Source organism: Crocodylus siamensis, chromosome 1 (assembly GCF_052110815.1).
Source record: "Crocodylus siamensis isolate JL-2025a chromosome 1, ASM5211081v1, whole genome shotgun sequence".
NCBI classification, from domain to species: Eukaryota; Metazoa; Chordata; order Crocodylia; family Crocodylidae; genus Crocodylus; species Crocodylus siamensis.
The window spans coordinates 305,722,838-305,747,728 of NC_143395.1; the positions used below are offsets into that span (position 1 = coordinate 305,722,838).

The following is a 24,891-nucleotide window of genomic DNA, read 5'->3' on the forward strand; positions in this document are numbered from 1 at the left end:
AAACCTATCAAGTGTCATTTGAAATATGGGTTTGCAGCTGCAAACCCAAGCAAAACTGACCATGCTTACATGCTACTATTAGTTTGTTACGTACAGTGTAAACAGCGAGGAAAACTGCTCACAACCAGCATTTGGGCACTGCTACCTGGCTGCAGTTTTCAGAAGCAAACTGTTTCTAACTCCAAGAGCCTCATATAGAATAAGCACAATTCTCCTATATTGTGCTAACTATGCAACATGCAACACTTCAGGCTAGTCTGGTAACAAAATACTTGTAATCCTTTTTTCTTTAGCTGTAGTAACTGTCCCACCTCTAGAGGCAGATCAAGTGCCAATCAATTATAAAACAATACTCAATAGAGAAGGGATATATTCAGGGAAGAAAGAAGCTCTTAAAATCTGATTAGAATAAAAAAGGGTCTCATTCTCAAAGTCAGAAAGTCAGTATAAGTTTTACTCAGCAATAATCTTACAATGAATACAGTTTGGGTGCACAGGCACATGACACTTAATAAAATGTACGAAACACCTTTCACAGACAAGCCTACAAAGCTTCAGTTAGTCAACCTACTGGAAACAAAAAATCATGAACTAAATACAGACATTGGATTTATGACACACTATAATCTGCTTAACATTGACACCCCAGGTACATTTCCACTATTTACCAGCTACATTTATTTCCCCTACCCTCCAACCTCTCTCTCATCCACTGACCCCTCAATATATATCTTCACTGACTGGCTTTCTTGCATGCATACCAGCCTGTGGTGTCTTTATTATTCCTTCCATCCAGGAAAAGCATGCACACAAACTGCAGAATGCTTCCTCAGCCTGATAAGGGGTATTCATACCCAAAAGCTTGCAAAGAAGAATTTTTCCAACTATTTGAGTTGGTCTAATAAAAGATATCAGATTTACTAAAAGAACCTTGTCTACCTAATAAAATGTACAATTATCTTTGTTTTTGCAGTTTATAACTGGAAGGAAGCCAAATGCTATAGAGATTATGCACTCAAAAAGTCAGAGGGACAGGGACTTTTGTTGCTCAAGACAGACCCTTGCAAGGAATTGTGGAGTAGTATTGTCACATGCTGAGCAGTATCCTTGCCTATGGTAGTGTCACACATTCAGCTTAACACTCACTGGGCACATCCAGACAAGCACGCATGTGCCTCTTGCCCAGTCTTAAACCCCTTTGAGGCAGGGCAACAGGCACGTGAAAGAATGAAAAAATGTTTCCTGCGCTGCAAACTTGCAGTGTAGGGAGAAAATTAGACCCCTGGGGTCAAATAAAAACTCGGGTGGGAAAAAAACAAAACAAAACGGGTCAGGGTGTCCCAAGGCAAATGGGGGCTCAGTCCTACAGAAACACTCTGGAAGAGTGCCAAAACATCTTTATGATTGGTCCTTTTCCTGCTCCTGAAGCATGCTGCCCGCCCACTCTGGGCAGGTAGCAGTGCAAGCTGTAGGGACCCAGACCCAGCTTTTGCCAGGTGAACAGGGGGTTAGGGGGCTGGAGGAGTGGGGAGGGGACCGTGGGAGGCTGGAGACAGCAGGGGAACGAACAGGGGGCTGGAGACAGCCCCAGAGGCATTCCCCTGCTCTCCCAAGGCTGAAGGCAGCAGGGGATGGTCTCCGTGGCTGTCTCCAGGCCCCTGTTTCTTCCCTTGCTTGTCTCCAGGCTTGGGAGAGCAGGGGAAGCAGCAGGAGGCTGGAGGAAGCAGGGGTAATGTCTCTGGGGGCAGTTTCCAGTCTCTTGCTCCCTCCCAAAAATGGAGACAAGCAGGAAAGGAGCAGGAGGCTAGGGACAAACCCCTGGAGATAAGCTGGAGACTTCCCCTGCTCTCTCCAGCCTCCTGCTCATTCTCTGCTACTGCCAGTGAGTGTGGGGGGTGGGGTGGGCTGGGAGAGCAAGAGGGGAGCCAGGAGAAGGAACAGGGGGCAGGGGGAACAAGCCTCCTGTTCGTTCTCCTATTCTCTCCAGCCTCCTGCTTGTTCTCCTGATCATCTCCAGGCTCCAGAGGCTGGAGAAGACCAGGGGAATGAGCAGGGGGCTGGAGACCAGTGGGGGGGGAGGGATGAGGGGGAGCTGTTGCCCCTGGGGGGCCTGGGACTCTGTAGGCAGGGTAGTTCATGTGCTGTGGGGGGGGGGGCAGGGCTCTGCCCTATGAGGGGCAGGGGACTATTGGCAATGCATAGGGGGTGCAAATGCACTCCCTGAGGATGGTGGTGCACCCCCTCAAAAAAGGTGCTGTCACTGTCGGTGGTGCCTATAGGCAGTTGCTGCTTGCCACCCTCCACCGCCAGTGGTACCACTGACATGCGGCTAGTCAGCGATTGCTGCCGGTGGTGTGCACGGGCGCTTGCCGCTCACCACCCCTCCCCCCACTGCCAACAGTGCCGGTGACATCTGCGGGAGCTCCCCACTTTCCCACTGCCAGCGCTGCCGTGTCCCGCCAGCCGTCGGGGGCATGTGGCATTCATGCAGGGGACCCACCCCTCCTAAACAGCCCCCATACCCAGTCCCCCCCCCACCTACCCATGCAGTGACTCATCCCCCACACCCACCCATATTCCCCCACCCTGCTTCCCACCCCCTCCTGCAAACCCCACATCCCCCCCAATCACACACCCATCATGTGACAGGGAAACCCAAAGCAAACATTAAAACTTAGATATTTAGGATTTATTTTATTATGATGTTAGAGACACTGATAGGCTTCCAAATTTATTTAACATTGTAATTATAACAATAAAACATTGTCCATCTGATCAATTCCCCCTTTCTCTCTCTCTCTTGTTCTAATTATAGAAGAATGTGGATTTTGGGGTATTTTAAAATGTGAATTTGGGATACTGCCTCAGCAGTCTAGCTGACAAGGGGCTAGTGTCCCCAGATACCAATTGCCTGGGCCCCAGATGCTAGTGAGGTCAAATAACCCTGAGCCGCTTGCCAGGGAAGGTTTTTGTACTGCTGGGGCCAGAACAGGGCAGCTTTTTATACTGCTGGGGACCGCACAGGTGCTGGCCCTGGGCCCTAGCTCCCCTTGGCTGCAGATCCAGAAGGAGCCAGGCAGGGTTATTTTGCCCCAAGTGGCACAATTTGCTCCACAACAAAGTGCGCTGAGGCAAAAAGCCCCGGCTCAAATTTTATTTGAGCTGCTGCAAGCACACATGCTTGCATGTGTGGATGCACCCACTAAATGCTTGCATGTTCAGGCAGTTTAGTACATAAGTGCCCTCATGGTGTTGCAGGTGAGGGTCATCTCCTAACACATTCCAACTTTAATAGGTCACAATATTACACTGATTTGCAACTGTTGCATGTAAACACCTGACAAAGCCCTTACTTCCCTTGTTGGAAGATTGGCATTCGACTACCAGGCCTCAAAAAAGCAACAAATAAATGTAAGAAACAGGAGAGATGGGGAAGCTTGAGTAATTCACAGACAGATTATAAAGCCAAAAGGTGATCATCTAGCATTACCTCTTGCACAATACAAGCCACATGATGTCCCTGAATTCCATTCTTGTTTAGATTAGTAGCATGGGTAGCCTTGAGAAATTTACATGGAAAACTCACAATAGCCATAGGTGAGCTGTCCAAGGCTAAGGACAGACATTCAAAATGCCACAGCCTGAACTGATTCAATCTTTACAGGTTAGTCTAACCTTCTTAGATTGAACCAAAATTGCAAGTGAATCGACTTTCAGGAAATCCAGGCACTTGCCTGCAATGGGTTAGGCCAGAAGCTGGGGGGTGTTAGAGCAGCCCTCAGCTGCAGAGAAGCTGTGCTGGTGGGAGCCGTGGCCAGCCCTGGCAGTAGCCTCAAGTGAACTGGCCAGGGAGAGGGTTTAATTCCCCCCTCCCAGTCTCACTGGCAGACTTGAGCCAGGGTCCACCTGGTGCTCCCCCCTCACTGCTGTAGTGGCAGGGGCATGGCCAGAAGCTGGCCAGCATGGCCCTCTGAGGCAGAAGGGACAGAAAGTGAGCTTATTCCCCCCCTCCCTGCCCATCCCCAGGGGACTGCACCCAGGGTCTACCAGCCCTGACTGCTACCAATCACTCCCTTTACAGGGTAAGCAGTGGAATAAAATCCTTCCTTGCCCCCTCTGCCAGGTGCTGGGGGGACGGAGGGAGGGGGGGGGAGGAATAACCCCTCCTTGCCTAAGGGGACCATGCCAGCTAGCCACCCTCTGGCCACAGTCCTGCCACTGGGCAGTGAGGGGAACACCAGCAGACTCCAGCTCAGGTCTGTGCTGGTGGGACAGGGAGCGGGGGAATTAAACCCCCTTGAGGCTACTGCTGAGGCTGGATATGGCTCCCACCGCTGAAGCAGTCAGCAGAGAAATGCCTGGCAGGTCTGTGCTGGTGGGACAGGTGAGGGAGGGGGGGAAATAAAGCTCTTCCCTGTCCCCTTAACCTTGGCAGGGGGGCAACATCTGGCCACACCCCAGCTCCTGCTCCACCTAGTGAGTAGAAGGGCAGGGCCAGCCCTGCTGTCTGAAGCAGAGAGTACAGTTCCATTCAAGGCTACAGAGTATTCTGGGGGACTCTGGTTTAACTTAAACCAGGAAGGGGTCTGGGGCAGAAGTTCCATAAACCAGCTTGAGCTAAATCAGTTAACTTTGATACTATATTCAACCCAGTTCATCTCAAACTGGTTTGAGCCATTTTGAAACTGATTTACTTGCACTGAACTTATGTTCTATTACAGGTTTAAGCCAGCTTCTGATCACTTAAACTGGCTGGTGTGTGGCTTCTGTAGTTTGACTTGGGCTAGCTTCCACTTAGAGCCATTGGATTTCATTACACCTTTGTCTGTTCCTCCTATAAGAGTTTCCGGACTGTGATAAACGTTACCCATAGACTTCTCTTAGTTAAGTTTATTACCAGTAGACCAAGCTGACCGTCCAATGTTTTGGAGGATTTATTATACCCTTCAATAAAATCAAACAGAATGCAATAAAGGATGAATTAAATCAGGAACTAGAACACTTTCCCAAGTCTACGTGTGTTTTCAAGTGAAAACTAAGAAGAGTCCCATAAGCAGTATGATGAAGCATGTAACAAGGGACCTTAACCAAATACTTGAAGAGCTGCCATAAAATAGTGGGAAAGCACCTTTTTTCTCCTGCTGTGGAGAGGATGACAGACCAGTGGCTTGAAGTTGTAGCAAAGTGAGTTTAGATTGGACACCTAGAAAAAACTTCTAGAATAGTAAGGCAGTGGAATAGACTGCCTAAGTTGTGGACTCACTGGAGGTGTTCAAGAAGAGGTTGGATAGCCACTGGTCAGGGGTGGTCTAGGTGTAGCTATGCTTATGTTCTATTAAGGGTACACGCCAGTCTTTTGGGCTTTGCTGGTTGCCCCTCCATCTCCCACCCCGCTTTCTGTTACATATGTCAGGGTGTTTTTAAGCCTCCCTCAGAGGCACTGGGTTTTGGCTACAGCCAAGGCTGGAGACCTTAACTGGGGAGTGCTAATGTTCCTGCTGGAACCAAAGCTGGAGGTTCCTGGCTAGAGGGTCTTGCCCCTTCACTCAGACCGATTACCGTATCTGGGATCAGGAAGGAATTTTATTCTGTGGGCAGATTGTTATAGAGCGTGGGGGATTTTGCCTTCCTCTGTAGCTGGGGGCATGACTTTCTATCTAGGATCTCTTGAACATATGTTGACATTTCACAGAAGCAGGATGTTTGCTGCTGTGGTTCTAGTGCTGTGCCTGTGGTAGGTTAGAGTTAATGGCAGTCTTATGCAGAGTTCAGAATATGGATTGTTTTTGATGGTTTGCATAGGGATGATCCTGCTGCAGATAGGGAGTTGGACTAGATGACTTCTGGAGGTCCTGTCCAGCCTTACTTGTCTATGATTCTGCAATACCAGATACAGCTGTTTTCTGCAGGCACCTACCTTGGGATGCTTGTGAGATAGGTCAGAACATTTTGAAACTCTCTCTCTGGGATCTCACTGAAAGCTGGGTAGTCTGGAAATGTGATAACAGGGCTACCATCTTCCCCTCGTCCACCTAAAAAAAGAAATAAGCAAAAGGTTTTATATTTAAATTGGTCATCTTGCATAGTTCCTATTTGCTCAAAAAGAAAATATTGTTATAATTTTTTTTTTTTTTTAAACATAGTCCTAACAAATGTATATTTTGTCCAAGTAACCTAGTTTTCCTTTTTGAATCAAGGAAATATGGTCACACCAGAGCCAGTCAGTCCAAATTGTTACTCCTAATTTTGGCTTTTTTTGGGTTTTTTTGGTGGGGGCAGGGCAGGTGGAGGGAGTTGTCCGTTTTTAAAAATACTTAAAAGTTGAACCATCTCTACTTCCATGACTTCGGTTTTAAACACCAGATGGCATTGCATCTTTATTTCAAGACATCATGCTTTCAGTAAGCATATGACAATGGGTGAACTGTTTAAAACACAATCTATTACCAACCACATGAATTCGTAAGTTAAAAAACACCCCAAACTAATGTTAACTGGGACCATCACCCAGAGCCGAGTCCAATTTTCAGAGATTTAAAAATCCCAAGACTCCTAGCTGTTGTATTTTTTTTAAAGTATCTTCCCCTATTGGGAGAAGTAGCAGAATTCCACAATAGAGGCAATTTCTAGTGAGATTTCCTATTCAATTTGGTAGCTCCACATGGAATGGACAAAGTGTAGATAAATAAATCTCTGAACTTCTAAGTACAACCATACAACAGCAAACATTATTATTGCTGTTGTTAAGATTATTATTCTCTGAATCTTTTGCAGCTTCCCCATCCTTATAGGGAATCCAAAACAAGAAAAAAGGAAGTTAAATTATTTAAAATACATTACCATAAATATAAAAACAGAAGCATTTTTATAGTTAGGCATATACATTTCTGATTTAAGTAAGTGAATGTTTAAAGAGATGGGCAACACTAAAATGCACTAATCCCAGGCAACTGCATTAAAAATTAATAGACTAGGAGAAGCTCAATCCTAAAAAGATTATCCCAGCTCAGTGCTTCACAGGAAGGAAGAGAGAACAAAATACACAACAAAGTCTCTGCCAATGTCGTGGGGAAATTCCCTCCTAATTTCATGTCTAATAATTGTGAATAAAGCACTTCTAAATAATAATGCATCACAAAAATTGTAATTACAGTAATACCTTTTACAGCAAATCTAGGGCAATACAGAAGAACCACTCAACTTATGTGCATGCACTATTAACACAAGCAGAGAATAGCTACATTAATATCTATATCCATAGAGCCATTTTGATTAAAACCTTTCCCCTCCGAAAACCTCATCAATAGAAATGCATAGATAATATCACTGCATTGGTCAGATATAATCTTTTATCTACATGTTTACTTGCATACACTATAGTAGTATCACTGTGAAGTTCCCAGGTAGGAAACTGAACTAAAAGTGAATCATCCAGGATGCTTTCCATTATGCAAAACTATAATGGTTTTGTAAAGAAAAGTGTTAACAAATCATAATGACTTGGCTGTATCATAAAGGCTATGTTGCAAAAGCGCAAACACAGGAAAGCTAATTTTAGCTAGATAAATATTAAAACAGAAGTGAATTAACACCAGTTGTGATTCTCTTGTTCTGCTCTACCCAAAACAGAAAAAACTGAAAGAAGAAAATATTATGAGAGGGGCAAAGACTTTTGTGGCCGATATCCTATTGGATCAACTGTATATTTGGGAGGGAGGTAGACAAGATTTGGGGTACAAGTAAACTTCCTACTTTCCTTTCAGCTATACAGATGGTCCAATAAAATACAATCACCCATAAAAATCCTTGCCTGTTGCATATTTCATAAACCATAGTGCCTACAACATGACTACCAAAAATATTAGAAACCCCCTCAGAGAATCCTAAGCTCCAGAAGTGGTCATGCTTCTCTAGAACATATTTTGGGGTACTGGAAAGTCATCATAGCATCATAGTACTTAGTGTTGGAAGGGACCTAAACAGATAGTCAGGTCTGACCTCCTGCCCTGGGCAGGAACAGGTGCCAGGATCACATCACTCCAGCTGAATATCTGTCCAGCCTCCTCTTGAAGACCCCCAAGGTAGGAGAGAGTACCACCTCACTTAAGAGTCCATTGCAGAGCCTGGCAGCCCTAGCCATAAAGTAATGTCTCCTGATGTCCAGCCTGAATCTGCTGTCTAACAATTTGTGGCCATTATTTCTAGTAACCGTGGGTGGTGCCTGGGGGAACAGAGCCCTCCCCCAATTCCCGCTCGTCCCCCCTGGTGAGTTTGTAAATGGCCACCAAATCCCCTCTCACCTTGTGTGGAGGCTGAATAGGTTCAGGCCCTATAGCCGCTCTTCATAGGATCTGCCCCACTGCCCCTTGACCATGCGAGTGGCCCTCCTCTGGACCCTCTCAAGGTTAGCCACATCTCTCTTGAAGTGCAGCACCCAGAACTGGATGCAGTACTCCAACTGTGGTCTGACCAATGCCGCATAGAGGAGAAGAATCACCTCCCTGGACCTGCTTGTGATGCACAACAAGGTGCGGTTAGCCTTACTGACCGCTTCCTCGCATTGGTGAATCATGTTCATCCTGGAGTTGTCAATGACTCCAAGATCCCCATCTGCCACCGTGTTGACAAGAAGGGTGTTTCCCAGCTTATAGGCGTGTTGCTGATTCCTTCTCCCTAGATGCAGCACCTTGCACTTGTCTGCATTGAATTCCATCCTATTCTCATCTGCCCACCTCTGTAACCTGTCTAGATCCAGCTGGATTCTGTCCCTCCCCGCCCCCCAGTGTGCCCACCTTGCCCCACAACTTGGTTTTGTCAGCAAATTTGGACAGTGTGCTTTCCAGACCCACATCCAGATCACTGATAAAGATGTTGAACAGTACAGGCCCCAGGACTGAGCCTTGGGGGACTCCACTGTCCACATCCCTCCAGGTCAAAAATGACCTGTTTACCACCACTCTCTGGGTCCAACCATTGAGCCAATTTGCCACCCATCTGACTTTGTAGGCATCAATGCTGCAGTCACCAAGTTTTTTTTGTTGTTTTTTTTAAAAGAGAATGTGGTGGGAAACCATGTCAAAGGCCTTCTTAAAGTCCAGGAAGACAACATCTACCCCGACACCCTTGTCCAGGGACTTTGTGACCCAATCATAAAAAGAAACCAGGTTAGTCGGGTAGGACCGGCCCTCAGTGAACACATGCTGATTGTCCCTGAGCATTACCTCAGCCAGGCTGGCTGACCTGCTCCACCGGGCTTTAAACTAAGCCCTCTGGGAGATGGGGGGACTACTGTCACTGCTGGCCCGCTGAGCGACCCTTGCAAAGCCAGCAGACCAAGGCACTTAAGGGAGCCCACCCCTGCCCCAGCCCTGGCACAATCTGTGGGCAAGGCAAGAGCCCCCAAGGGGACACTTGCCTGCCTGTACACTAATGCCAGGAGCCTGGGTAACAAGCAGGAGGAGCTTGTCCTCCTGCTCAGTGCAAAAAATTATGACATCATTGGGATAACGGAGACCTGGTGGGACTCCACCCATGACTGGACCACGGGTATAGAGGGCTATACCCTGTACAGGAGGGATCGTGTAGACAAAAGGGGCGGGGGTGTAGCTCTCTATGTGAAGGAAAGCTACATGTCCCTGCAAGCTGATGTTGGTGACCGGCATGGACAGCTAGAGACCTTCTGGGTAAAAATTCGTGGGAAAAATGGCACAGGGGACACAACGGTGGGAGTCTACTACAGACCTCCCACTCAAAGTCCTGCGCTTGACCAGGAGTTCGCCCAGGACCTTGGTTGTCATGGGTGACTTCAATTACCCGGACATCTCGTGGGAAGATCACTCAGCAAAATCCGAGCGGTCGCAAAGCTTTCTCTCATGCGTGGATGACCTCTACCTGACTCAAGAAGTCTATGGGCCAACGAGAGGCAAAGCGCTGCTCGACCTGGTACTGGCTACGGGGGACAACCTAATCGGCGACCTAGTGATCAATGGGAAGCTGGGTGACAGCGACCACGAGCTGATCACCTTCACCATCCGCCGTAAAGCTGGCAAGTCAGTCAGCAACACAGAAGTCCTTGACTTCAGAAAAGCCAACTTTGACAAGCTCAAGAGGCTTGTCGGTCAGGCCCTCAGGGACCATGACCCCAGGGAGATGGGAGTTCAAGAAGAGTGGTTGCTTCTCAAGGAAGCGATCCTCAATGCACAAGCTAAATCTATTCCAGCACGGAGGAAAGGCAGCAAGAAGGCACAGCAGACCTCCTGGCTCTCTAGGGACCTAGCGGACCTCCTGTGGCTAAAAAGGAAAGCCTACAAAGGATGGAGGACGGGATTCACCTCCAAGGAGAATTATTCTGCACTGGTCCGGTCCTGCAGGGAGCAAACCAGGAAAGCCAAGGCTGCAACTCAACTCCAATTAGCTTCAAGCATCAAGGACAACAAAAAGTCCTTTTTCAGATACGTGGGGAGCCGGAGGAAAAGCAAGGGCAATGTTGGACCCCTGCTAAACCAGATGGGGCAACTGACAACTGACGCCCAGGAAAAAGCCAACCTATTAAATAGGTACTTTGCGTCAGTCTTTCATCAGTCCCATGGGACGCCCATGCCTGCTATGGGACAGGGAGATCCGGGTGATGGGGATCCCCTACCCTCCATAAATGCTGACCTCGTGAAGGAACACCTTGAGAAGCTGGATACCTTCAAGTCAGCCGGCCCTGACAATCTGCACCGCAGGATACTCAAGGAGCTGGCGAGCATCATAGTCCAGCCCCTGGCACGGATCTTTGAAAACTCCTGGCGCTCTGGTGTAGTGCCCGAAGACTGGAAGAAGGCCAACGTGTTGCCGATTTTCAAGAAAGGGAGGAGAGTGGATCTAGCTAACTACAGGCCCATTAGCCTGACTTCTATCCTGGGGAAGATCCTGGAAAAGTTTGTTAAGGAGGCCATCCTTGAGGGACTGGTCCAGGCTAACATTCTAAGGGATAGCCAGCACGGGTTTGTCTTGTTTGACCAATCTCATTTCCTTCTATGACCAGGTGACCTATCACCTGGACAAGGGAGAAGAGATTGATATCATATCTTGACTTCAAAAAAGCCTTTGATCTGGTATCCCATGATCACCTCTTGGCCAAACAGCCCAGTTGTGGCCTTGGCTCCACCACGATCCACTGGCTGGGAAACTGGCTCCGTGGTCAGACCCAGAGGGTTGTAATTGATGGCAGTCACTCATCGTGGTGCCCTGTGACCAGTGGGGTCCCTCAAGGCTCTGTCCTGGGACTCATCCTGTTCAACATCTTCATTAATGATGTGGACATTGGAGTGAGAAGTGGACTGGCCAAGTTCGCCGATGACACCAAACTTTGGGGCAAAGCATCCACGACAGAAGATAGGCGGGTGATCCAGGCTGACCTGGACAAGCTCAGCAAATGGGCGGACGAGAACCTGATGGTGTTTAACACCAAAAAATGCAAGGTTCTCCACCTTGGGAGGAAAAACCTGCAGCTTCCTTATAGGCTTGGCAGTGCTACATTGGATAGCACTACAGAAGAAAGAGACTTGGGGGTCATCGTTGACCACAAGATGAACATGAGCCTGCAATGCGACGCTGTGGCTAGTAAAGCGACCAAAACGCTGGCTTGCATCCATAGATGCTTCTCGAGCAAATCCCGGGACGTCATTCTCCCCTTGTACTCGGCCTTGGTGAGGCCACAGCTGGAGTACTGGGTCCAGTTTTGGGCCCCACAATTCAAAAAGGATGTGGAGAAGCTTGAGAGAGTCCAGAGGAGAGCCACGTGCATGATCAGAGGTCAGGAAAACAGATCTTACGATGACAGGCTGAGAGCCATGGGACTCTTTAGCCTGGAAAAGCGCAGGCTCAGGGGTGATCTGATGGCCACCTATAAGTTTATCAGGGGTGACCACCAGGATCTGGGGGAACGTTTGTTCACCAGAGCGCCCCAAGGGATGACGAGGTCGAACGGTCACAAACTCCTGCAAGACCGTTTCAGGCTGGACATAAGGAACAATTTCTTTACTGTCCGAGCCCCCAAGGTCTGGAACAGTCTGCCAGTGGAGGTGGTTCAAGCACCTACATTGAACACCTTCAAGAGTAAATTGGATGCTTATCTTGCTGGGATCCTATGACCCCAGCTGACTTCCTGCCCTTTGGGCAGGGGGCTGGAGTCGATTTCCCGAGGCCCCTTCCAGCCCTGATGTCTATGAAATCTATGAAAACCTCCTCTGCAGATGTGCTTCCTCGATAATTCTCTCAAAGATCTTCCCAAGGACCGAGGTGAAACTGACTGGCCTATAATTGCCAGGGTCCTCCTTTCTCCCCTTCTTGTAAATGGGGACCACATTGGCCCTTTTCCAATCCTCTGGTACCTGGCCAGTGCCCCACGAGCGCTTATAGAGCTTTGCCAGGAGCCCCACTATGACCCCTGCCAAGTCCCTCAGCACCCTCAGGTGAAGAGCATCAGGACCTACTGATTTCAACATGTCCAGCCCCTCCAAAAGTTCCCTAACTAGGTCCTCCCTGACCCTAGGCATGGCAGTGCCTCCCCTGGGTCCGTCTGCAATTCTAGCGGGAGAAATGTCCTGGTCCATGTTCAGGAATATAGAAGCAAAGTATTCATTAAAGAGGTCAGCGCTTTTTCATTTGCTGCAATCACCAGATTGCCAAGCCCATCCTGTAGGGGCCCCACATTACCCAGTGCCTTCTTCTTACTTCCTATGCATTTGAAAAAGGAGTTATTATCCTTAATTCATCTTTTCCCATAACTGAAATAGGGCAATTTAATATGAACAATTGAAAACAGACACCCATTATAAACATGGTGTGGCACTTCTCTACTGCCCGATTAGTCTCTGTTAAATTTTCTGTAAGTTAGAATGACTGAAACCTCGAATGTAGATAAAGAGAATAGTGTGGTTGCAATACTGAAGGAGATACTCAACCTTCAGGGTTTGAAACTTAACTGCACGTAGTCAGCAGCTTAAGTCTGCTTAGCTAGAAGGCAGGGAGCCAGCTGCAATGACAGTAAACCAGTAAACAGGTGGAGCTATGAAGAGGGTAAAAAAGCTCCAGGAGCAGAGTACAAGGGGAGAAGGAGGGCAAGAGAAAGAGGGCAAAGGCCGGTGCACAGAACATGAGTTGCCCCTCTCTAGGTCTGGAGAAAAAAAACCCACAGGTTTTGGGTCTCAGTTATTCCACACACTTTTGTTTTGGTTGCCTGCTATAAGGGCAACGTTGCACATGTAAAAATAAACTAACTATAAACCTGAACTCAGAGTTGTTTGCCTTTGATGAGGAAGCTGGGTGAGTGACCTGCTTACAAATACGCATTTTAAACAAACAAAAAAACTAGACAGCTAACAGAGATCACTCTTAGACTTGGTATTTATCCAATGAAACTTTAAATGCATGTTTAAATTTTAAGTGTTGTTTTTATGCTTTTCTATGCTAGAGACTTAATGCAGAAAACAATTTGGGGTCAAGTGATCTGAAAAGCTAATGCTTTATTATATGCTATACAATATTACGTGTGCAATCTTGGCTTTTTTTTTGTAGTGATGTTCTGTACAAGTCCTCCTTTCAAGTAAAGTGGCCTATTATCAGGCACTTTCCTTATGAAGAGAGAGGTGGTGTGCATGTAGAGGAAGCGTGGAGGACTATAGGATGCTGAGGTTCTAGAGACCTTGGTAGTTCTCCATACAACTATGCAAACACTATATGCAGCCTACAAAACAGAAGTTCTATAAAAAATACTACCATTTGTGGCAACGCTACGAAGAGATTGGCATGCATCCACAGATGCATCTCGAGCAGGTCCAAGGAGGTGATCCCCCCGCCTCTATGCGGCACTGGTCAGGCCGCAGCTGGAGTACTGCGTCCAGTTCTGGGCGCCCCACTTCAAGAGGGATGTGGACAGCATGGAGAGGGTCCAGAGGAGGGCCACTCGTATGATCAGGGGACAGCAGGGCAGGCCCTATGAGGAGAGGCTACGGGACCTGAACCTGTTCAGCCTCCAAAAGAGAAGGCTGAGGGGGGATCTTGTGGCCTGTTATAAACTAGTCAGGGGGGACCAGCAGGCGTTGGGGGAGTCACGGTTCCCCTGAGCACTGCCAGGAGTGACCAGGAATAATGGTCACAAGCTGGCAGAGGGTAGATTTAGGTTAGATATCAGGAGGCGCTACTTTACAGTCAGGGCAGCTGGGGTCTGGAACCAGCTTCCAAGAGAAGTGGTGCAGGCTCCTACCCTGGGGGTGTTTAAGAGGAGGTTAGATGAACATCTTGCTGGGGTCATTTGACCCCAGTATTCTTTCCTGCCATGGGCAGGGGGTCGGACTAGATGATCTGCTCAGGTCCCTTCCGACCCTAGAAACTATGAAACTATAAGATTGAATGGCTGCATGTTTGCTTTTTGTAGTGCTACAACTGCAAATTACTGTTATAAATGTAACACCTACATTTATAGCAAGAGTCTGCTCCAGTCAGGCAGAACACATATCACAAGATATATCCAAAGAATACCTTCAACCGATCAATTCCATTATAGGTATTAAAAATCTCCTCTAAGATGGGAATTGGAGTACATGGTCTGATACTAACAGTATGCAAAACAAGGCGAGTGTTATAAATGTATATTACAAGTGACAAAAGTAATGGCTAGTTTATATTAATAGAACCTTTGTTTTTTTTAATAAACACAATCAGAGTAAGGCATGCAGGAAACAAAAAGAGGCTTTGCAACATTTTGCTGCATTGGCTTCTTCAAAAACCACATTGTAGTGACAACTCCTGAATAAACTATTTGTAAACTGTGAACCCCCTACCCTTCCCCTGCACAGAAGGAACAAAATCAGGGAACTTATAGTCACTAGTCCTTATTATGAGACATTCTACTTGCTCCCCTCCTGCTTGAACCTCAGGTTTTAAAGACTAAAACTCTTAGGGATCTCACTGGGCCAAATCCAAATCCGAAGATTCGATGGCAATTTGGAGAACCAGCAATTTGGCCAGACACTGCTTTAAATGTTTTTTCTACATACCTTGAGGTACCAGGCACGATGCTGGGGTGGATAGCGTGTCCCACAGGAGAGTGAGGAGGGTGGCATGTGCTCAGCAGCGAACTGAAATAGTTCTGATCCACTTCTGGGTCGATCAGGGAGTGTGTGGCGGGGGGGGGGGGAAGGGAGCTGTGCCTCCCTGGCTCGAGGATTGGCTACGGGGGGACCCTACATGCCCTTCCCAGACCCAGGAGGCACCAGTCACCGAGCTGCGGGGGGAGGGAGGGGCACAGGGGTGCCCCCTCATCACGTTCCCCGGTGGACCTGGAAGTGGACCAGAAGTGCTTCTGGTCCACTTCCAGGTCTGCTGCCGTGTGTGCTGGGGGTCCTGTAGGACACTCTATCCGCCCCATTATCACAGCATTCACGAATCTCCTGCTACCTCAAGGTACGTCGAAAAAATAATTAAAGCTGCGTCTACATCTGAATCTTTCCAAATCGATTTGGAGGGTTCCAATTTGATTTGGAGGGATTAAAGGGTTTCCAGATTCGATTCGGATTCAGAGGTTCGGCCACCGAAGCAGGTCAAATCGGATTAGTGACCAAAGTTTCACGCAACCCTAATCGATATCATCCTGAGAGCGCCAGATTTCCCAAATATTAGCCATTTTCAATGGGAAACAATTCCCCAGCCACTAATGAGTTTGCCTGGACCTGCCTAACTAAAGGACTGCACATTAATGTGAGCCCAGTGCCACAACTGCAGTTATCATAGGTTTTGATACTCGACACCACACCCCCTCTTACAGAGAGAGAATGGGTGAAAATGAGGTGAATGGGGGAAACGAATGATGGCAAAGTGTTTTCTATGTCAGAGCTCTACAACTTGCTCCTCCCTTAGGCCAGACCCACTGCAAAGAAACTAAATCAGAGGATTTGGAGGATGTTGCCTTCTGGAGGAAAAGAAAGAATATTTCTTGTAGGTATCTGGCTGGAGAGTTCCTCTCTAACTGCATCAATGGTGCTAGGGTTATGCTGTAATATTAATTGTGAACTAGAGTGCCGTCTTTTGTATAGGACAGCCTTTGCTCACATGAAACGGTAGGTTTTTTCCTTTGAGAAAGTCATGAAGCATTCAGTCAGTTTTTTTCCAGGGAGCCTAAAAGTAGTTATGCACCTTAATCTATTGAAAGCCAACAGGAGTTAGGAACGCATTTTCCTTGAACTCCTTTGCAAATTCCTGACTATGCTGATGTTTGTTTATAGCAAAACAGAATCCTATGAAGCTTCTAGTTAAATGAAATGATAAGGTCCTTTCCCCAGGGGAAACGGAACATAAAGATGAAAGATGAGACATGGTGAAGTGACAGGGGTTTCCAAGAATTCCAACAGTGCTAAATTATTATTTTGTCCACTATAACCACAAGAAGATAGGCATCGAGGAAGAGCTGCATAAAAGTGAACTTACAGAACAAGATACGTAAACAGGAAATCTGGAAATTCCATGCAGATTCGTCTACAGTGCCATCTGAGAGTCTTGGCCTCTTGTCTGATATATAAACTCTGACCAGAAGTAATTAATAACCTTTTCATTTCAGTGTGGTGTTAAAAGGAAGTCACAAACTGAGGACTTTTTCTGCACCAAGCTGAATGAAAATATACCAGCATAGGATAGTTTCTTGAACTGTTTTACAGAAAGAAAAAAGGTAAGTCCCCAATCAGATAAAGTGCATGTATGTTTCTTTGTGAGGCTAGCAGGTTTTAGGAACAAGGAAGAAAGTCTCTTAGCTCTTTGCTGTAGGAATCTAAGAGGGGATTAGAGAGCGCTTAGCAACATTTTGGTAATGATCACTTCCCAGCACAATAAGAAAAGTCAAAGTACGGTATAATGGATGCTTTATGGCAATGTGCAAGGATGGGGATCTACAGGACTGAATTCATGATGGAAAATAATTGACATTTGGGTTTCAAAAAAGAAAAATCAGGTGCCATCTCTAAATTGGTTACTGTAGGCAGACAAAACCAACAATGGATCCACATCTACAGCCATAACTTAAGTGGAGTCATCTGTATGGATTGATGCCCGATTTGAAAGAGGGACTAATGCAACCAACTCTCAAGTCCCTGGCAACCTGAAGACCCAGTGTTTGGAGATCACCACTTCAGGGGGAACTTCTTCTTTCTATATCTTTGTAGCAGTAGATTTAACAAGAATAGTCATAGTATCTGGTATTAATTTTAACATTATGGGGATTGAATAAAAGATTTGGCACTGCTGTTTTCATTATATAGCATTCCCTTTGCATTCAAAGAGACCAAAAGAAGTTAAAGTATTTTCTCCCTTCAGTGAGCTAGAAGTTTTTACATGCTGTGTTTTGTCAAGAAGTTGAATCTAATTAAAGGAACTTAGAACAACTGCAATCCAGTGTAATTACAATTTAGCCAAATCTGAGGATGCATCTGAAGTCTAACACTTTTTGGTCAAAGGCCCAATTTTAAAGACAAAACACATAGTACGAAAGTGAGTTTAGTACCTTTATGTCCCAATTTAAGATCTAAAATGGTAGTCTACATCCTGAGCAACACAGACACAATAAGTCTCATGAAAAAAACCAAGCAACATTTTTCTGTAGAAGCACAAAATACGGACTAAAGCAAAAGGACCCACCAAGAAATGAACAGTGATTTCAGGGGACATTGCCATGTTTTTTTTCTACATACGTTGAGGTACCAGGTGCGGCTCATGAATGTTATGATGCTGGAGTAGATGGAGTGTCCCACAGGAGCATGGAGGGCTACCCAGCATGCTCAGCGGCAGAGGTGGAAGTGGAGTGGAAGTACTTCTGGTCCACTTCTGGGTCTGCCAGGGAGTGAGTGCGCTGGGGCCCCCCAGCTCGGTGATTGGCCGTGGGGGGACTCCGGGCGCTCCTGGAAGTGCTCCTGGCCCACTTCTGGGTCTGCTGCTGAGGCATGCTGGGGAGCCCCCTGCACTCCTATGGGACACTCCATCTGTCCCAGCATTGCAGCATTGATGAGCTGCCTGTTACCTTGAGATATGTAGAAAAAAAAAAAACACATTTAAAGCTGTGTCTATGTCCGAATCTCTCCAAATTGATTTGGAGAGACTGAGAAGTCTCCCAATTTGATTCGGATTCAGAGATTCCATGGAATTGGGCCGAACCTCCACCAAATTGAATCAGGAATCAAAGCTTCACACAGCCCTGATTAACAGTACAGATCCAGCACCAACTGATTCAGACCTATGAGGTGATCTCAGACTATAAAGGTCCAAGTTGCCAAAGATTGTGTGCACATGGGTTGTGGGTTGATGTGCACTGGTGAAGGAGGGCTAAGTGGGTATTTGGATCAGTGGGTCTGTAATCTATGCCTGTGAAGTGCAGAGTGTAAGGCTGTGAGTCTGTTCAGAGTACTCAGAGTTTGGAAAGAGTGAGTGCAAGTGAGCATGGTTGCCTGATAATGGAGCAGTACAGCACTGGCTGGCAATGGGAATCAACTTCTGTTCCTGAAGGATTACTGCTGTGATGGCTTTTCGTCTCTCTGTTGGTATTGTATCACTGTTACTTTGATCCCTATTGTTGTCTCCCTTTGTTCCCAATAATAACCAGTTCTGTTTGATGACCTTCTGTGTATATACAAATCATTTAACCAGCAAACCAAGCCAAGGCTCCTAGTTTGCTCTGAAAAGCCCAAAGTCCAGAGCAAGCCAGCTTGGACCAACAAATACCCATAGGGTACATTCTATTCAGCCACCCCTTTCACAAGAAAGGTTGTTCTATTAATTAACATTAATTAATTAATATTAATCAGTAGATTGAGATATGCCCCTGTCTGGCAAATACCTTCCCTTACAACTACCAGCATGTGCGAGCATCAGGAATGTGCCAGACATGGCCTCAGCAGAGTACTGTTATGCTGCCTACAGAGTCAGCCAGCTTGCACTACTCAAGATGATTAATAGTCTCTAAATTTCAGTTGTATTTATCATTTTTGGTAAATTCCAAAGGAGGAAATTATGAATAATTCCAAATGGAGATCACCAGACATGGGATTCCATGATATTAAGAATCAGCAGCTATGTGAAAGCACGGCAGTGGAAATGATAAATTGAACACAGCATAGCTGTCCTTACCTGACAGGTAGGCAAATTGTTTCTTTAACTGGTCCTCAATATCTGCAGCACAGAGGGGAATGATATCCTGATGCATGATTTCATCTGAAACCAAAATGAACAAACAAACAAATGAAATATTGTGGTATCTTATAGAAGAGTTTATCAAAGACCACACAAAAGGTCAGGTCTAGAGTAGTCCCATGTAGAGATGTTCACATTTTGAAAAATTTATTTTGGGATGGAGTGGGGAAGAAGTGGAATCATTCAAACTTTTTTGTCAGAAGCAGCATTTTGGTCTTCTAACTGATTTTTTGGTCTTTATAGAAGTAAGGTAGCTTTGCTGCAACTCAAGAGGATGGAATGAGTGTTTAAATCAAATATTTAAGGGGTTACACTGTAGATAGAAGTTAAATCTAATCCTGCAAAGTTCAAACCTAAAATTCACTACAATTGCTCAGACGATGAAAAGAGAGACAGAAAATGATACTACTGATATTGGACCAAATCTACCTGAAATCCTCCAATTGAGGACACAGAATAACCTTTTGAGACTCTTAATTAAATTGTAAAAGCACCAGCAGAATTAATGCATTTGAAAGATGTCACGCTGGAATACTGAACACACATTTAATCATCATTGTGGTTTTTGAAACGTAAGGATTTTAAAAGCCTTTAAGAACAGATATTTTATGAGGAGTGTTTAACGGGAGTCCAAGGTTTATCATGCCAAATTAACTTGCCAGTGCATTCCATCCTATAGTGTGGTATCTAACTGCTATGGTACTGGTCATGATTATGAGAGATACAAAAAACATGTTTCAGATGATGTCCTGCATGCAATGTACTTGCATTGTAATAAATATTGAAGCATCTATTTCATGATCCCTGTGATTTTACTGGGATCCTAGTTTGCCTGATGGTAAATATGAACCATAGTTTCATAGTTGATAGGGTCAGAAGGGACATGAGCAGATCATCGAGTTTGACCCCCTGCCATGGCAGGAAAGAGTACTGCAGTCAAACGACCCCAGCAAGGTATTCATCTAGCCTCCTTTTAAAGACCCCCAGGGTAGGAGCCAGCACCACTTTGCTTGGAAGTTGGTTCCAGATCCTAGCCACCCTGACCGTGAAGTAGCACCTCCTGATGTCTAGCCTGAATTTACCCTCTGCCAGCTTGTGACCATTATTTCTAGTCACTAATGGGAGTGCACGGGGGAACAAGGACTCCCCCAGTGCCTGCTGGTCCCCCCAACTAGTTTGTAAACAGCCACTAGATCCCCCTCAGCCTCCTCTTGTGGAGGCTGAACAGGTTTAAGTCGCTTAGCCTCTCCTCGTAGGGCCTGCCCTGCTGCCCCCTGATCATCTGAGTGGCCCTCCTCTGGACCTTCTCCATGTTGTCCACATCCCTCCTGAAGCGTGGCGCCCAGAACTGGACACAGTACTCCAGCTGCGGCCTGACCAGTGCTGCATAGATGGGGAGGATCACCTCCTTGGACCTGCTCGAGATGCATGACAAGGTGCAGTTGGCTTTTCTGACTGCATCCCCACACTGCCAGCCCATGTTCATCTTGGCATCAATGAAGACTCCAAGATCCCTTTGTGCCTCTGCACTGACGAGAAGGGAGTTCCCCAGCCTGTAGGTATGGTGCTGGTTCTTCCTCCCCAGGTGCATCACCTTGCACTTATCAGTGTTGAAACCCATCCTGTTCTCGTCCGCCCACCCCTGTAACCTGTCCAGGTCTGACTGCAGCCTATTCCTCTCTTCTAGCATGCCCATGTTCCCCCACATCTTAGTGTCATCTGCAAATTTGAACAGGGTGTTTTTACACCCCCATCCAAGTCACTGATGAAGATATTGAATAGTGCGGGCCAGAGGACCGAGCCCTGGGGGACCCCACTGCCCACATCCGTCCAGGTCAAATAAGACCCGCCCACCACCACTCTCTGGGAGCGGCCCTCCAGCCAGTTAGTGACCCATTTGACTGTGTAGGTATTGACACCACAGTCTCACAGTTTTTTTTAATGAGAATCGGGTGAGAGACAGTATCGAAGGCCTTCCTGAAGTCCAGAAAGACTATGTCTACTGCTACACCTGCATCTAAGGATTTGGTGACCTGGTCATAGAAGGCCACCAGGTTGGTCTGACAGGGCCTGCCTCTAATGAACCCGTGTTGGTTGCCCCTAAGCATAGTCTCCCCTGCTGGCCCCTCACACACATGCACCAAGATAATTCTCTCAAAAAGCTTACCCAGGACCAATGTAAGGCTGACTGGCCTATAATTTCCTTGGTCCTCCTTCCTCCCTTTTTTGAAAATGGGAACCACATTGGCCCTTTTCCAGTCCTCTGGCACAATGCCAAAATGCCGTGAGTGCTCATAAGGCCTCTCAGATCACCAGTTATTTCCTGAGGCCCAGGGACAGACATTACACATAAACCAGTTTAAGTGACCAGAAACTGGTTTAAAATCTGTAACAGAATAGATGTTCAGTGCACATAAACCAGTTTGAGAATGGTTGAAACCAGTTTGAAATGAACCTGATTGAATGTAATATCAGACTTAACTGATTTGACTGAAACCAATTTATGCAATGTCTGTCCCAGACCCCTTGCTGGTTTAAGATAAACCAGAGACCCCCAGCATCCCAGCATGCTCTCTGGGCTGGGCAGGGCTCTCTGGGGGGGGAGAGAGAGAGAGAGAGAGGTGGGGAGCAGGGCTGCTCCCATTCACCACTCCCTGCTAGGCAGGAATTCCCCCTTCCCCTCTGCCTTGCTGAGGTGTCTATGTATTAGCTAGCAGACCACAGGCTAGCTAGTCATTGATTAATCAACAGGCAGAATCAACAAGTAGCTGGTAATGTCCCTCTATTGTTTTCTTAATTGGGTAATAAACATGGTTATCAATTCCCTGCTGGGCTAATCAGGAGGACCTGCTGGAGCCTGGCCTCACCCCCATCAGCTCAGTACTATGGAAGGAAGGGAGGGCTGCTCTAGTGCCCCTCAGCTTCTAGCCTGAGCCACTGCAGACATGTGCCTGCATTTCTGGGATATCTGTCCAGTTACAAAACTGATTTAGCCTAGCCAGGTTAGACTAACCTGCAAAGACTGAATCAATTCTGGCTCAGGCTTTTTGAATTTCTGTCCCGACAGAGTATTTGACTAGACCGAATTTATCCAGGGCAGCTGGAGTGCAGTGCTGATCATTTGCTGGTCTACATGCAGCTAAAAAACTTCTAGCTTGGTTTGAAAGAGCATTGTTATTCTAGCCCCAAAACTGCGGTATTCTTCTTTGAAGTAAATTATAATTAAATGAAATATGTGGATGAGTTTATAACATCTCTCTGCATTCTCTTTATTTTGTTGTAGACCATTATTTTATAATTTTTCATTTTTATTTATATGTTCTTAGGATACAAGACCAAACGAGTCGGACATGCTTGGCTTTGCCCTTGTTTTAACATTGACTGAAATACCACTTCCAGTACCTGTCTGAGTGTGAATATCAGAATTGAGAATGTGAGATAAAGTAAAAATTAAATATGCCTGACCACTGATATTACAGGGGTCAACCTGTTTTGAAATACGGACCTGATCAAATGCAATAGTATCAAACCTAGTTCTTTACTAGTACTATTTATTCTTAGTGGGTGCTCACTGTAACAGCATCTACAGATGTATTTTTTCTTGGTACATTTCAAACCCAGTAAAGAAAGCCTTGGAGGAAATGGAGACAGTTGTGTTCAGATCAAGAACTGGAAGTAAATAAATGGTCTAGGAGTATGCTTTGCCACATAAATGTTATCTAAACATACCCATATATTGTTTATGGTGGAAAACCTATGGCCTGTCAAATTAGTGCTACAGAACAATGAGAACTGTTTCTTTCAAAAGAGGTACATCCTACACTTAGCCTTATGGTTAAAAGCCAATGTTAAATATGCACATAAAAATGTCATTTATTGTGGATTTCATGGTGAACATAACGTTGAAGACTATCGCCGATTAAATTTAGTGATTCAACTGTCCAAGCATTCTTTTGGCTTGCCACCTGAAGCAAGTAGTAAGCCTGAACCAAAACTACACATCTGAAGCATGCCCAATCATAATATAGTCTACAGCAGAAGTGAAATTCATAACTAGATTGTCTCACAATATAAACAGCATAACCTGGATAAACATCCTTGGATTTTGTAATCAAACTAACAACACTAGCTCATCTCCATCTATTTCTTCAGAATAAAACTGTTTCTATTACCCATATAACTCTAGAATTTAAATAGCAACTCAAGGCAATATTTTAAAAAAATTGCCAAGAAGTCAAAACTTAAGATACTCAATTTATAGCTATGCTTTCTACAGAGTTCAAACTGTTATCAATATTCAAATTTAGGAAACTTGTATATAAATCAGAAACTGCAGAACATGTACAATACTTAATCAAGGATAGAGTTTCAATCCTAACTTGGCAGTTTCTTGTTTTGGTTAATTACATTTATATTTTTTAAATCAAAGGGACCATTTGTCATTTCTCAGAGAGGAAACCTTCCGTTTACCTCTTGTAATTAGATTGTGTCTAGCAAGGAATGCAAAGTGGATAGTATAAAAGTACAAGTTCAAATTAGTTCTGTCACCAAAGACAATTTTTCACTAAAAGAAAACTGTGGCAAAAAACCAATAAAAGTTCACTGAAATCTGTGAGAGACAGAAATCAAAAGGAAGCTTTTTTTGTTTTTGTTTGGCTGAATGAATTTCTTAGGAATAAAATTCTGAGAAGTGCTATTTTTGAGAAGTAGCCAACATACTGTCACAGTTTCACTTCTTCCACATAAGCAGCAACTTATTTTGTGAAAACAGAACTTTTCTGTTCTCGGACAGCAGGCAACAGAAAAGGCCTCGATAACTTCCTTCAAGGTCACATAGTGATTGCATAGTGATTGGGGCTTTTTTTCTGCATCTGGTGAACTACTACTTGGCCAGAAGACCTCCACATACTGCACTTTTAAATCCACAAAAGGATGCATTTAACTGTTAAATCATGTTCCATGGAAGCAGTTACATAACTGTGGGATACATCTAGAAGAAAATTGAATTACAGCCTTTCATAGGTTTTCTGAAAAATTGGCCTTGGATAAGGATTCAGAAAAGAAAAATCAAATGAAATGAAAACAAGAGAGATTTTACTGTGGCTGATTTACACATGATAATTCCATCTGCAGTGAGCAGCACCCGTCAGATATACCCAAGTCTATAAGCTGACTATGCAACCGGACATGCACATGTGAAACCTTCTGTCCATAGAAATGACTGCTACTTCAAAGCCTAGAATGTATTTATTTGACATAGACACAGCAAAGTGTCACCGTACCCGCAAACACACGTGTGCATACCACCCCCAACCAACCAACATTTTTCCCCCTATAGCTACTTGTCAGCTACTAACAAAACGGAACATAAAATTTTGCATCCCCAGCCGTTAAAGATATTCATAAAAATCTGGGAAAGATTTGTCTGCTCCAATTGCACATTGATCACACCTCCTTATACAAATCACTCTTATTAGTGCCTAATTTTCACTACATGAGCACTTTTTAATGGTATTATTTTATTTTGATAAAAGAAAATAACCAACAACATCCTACTGATGCCTAGAAGCACAGAAGATTGCAGACCTTTTCAAATGATGCCAATATCAAAATGTTAGTCACTTTAAATATAATTATGCTCTCTCTAAACTTGCTTTTAACTCAAATATTAGGCAC

General features: G+C 45.4%; 1 protein-coding gene across 6 annotated transcripts in view; it reads right to left on the minus strand.

Annotated features, from left to right (window-relative positions):
- MCF2L (MCF.2 cell line derived transforming sequence like) overlaps positions 1-24,891 on the minus strand; it is a 174,845-nt gene that overhangs the window by 74,248 nt on the left and 75,706 nt on the right. For all 6 annotated transcript variants that reach the window (XM_090022005.1, XM_090022050.1, XM_090022015.1 and 3 more), the window contains exons 2-3: positions 19,153-19,236; positions 5,918-6,032 (exon numbers count right to left, since the gene is read on the minus strand). In XM_090022005.1, the coding sequence (XP_089878131.1) occupies positions 5,918-6,032; positions 19,153-19,236 (199 nt within the window). The remainder of the gene's footprint in view (positions 1-5,917; positions 6,033-19,152; positions 19,237-24,891) is intronic.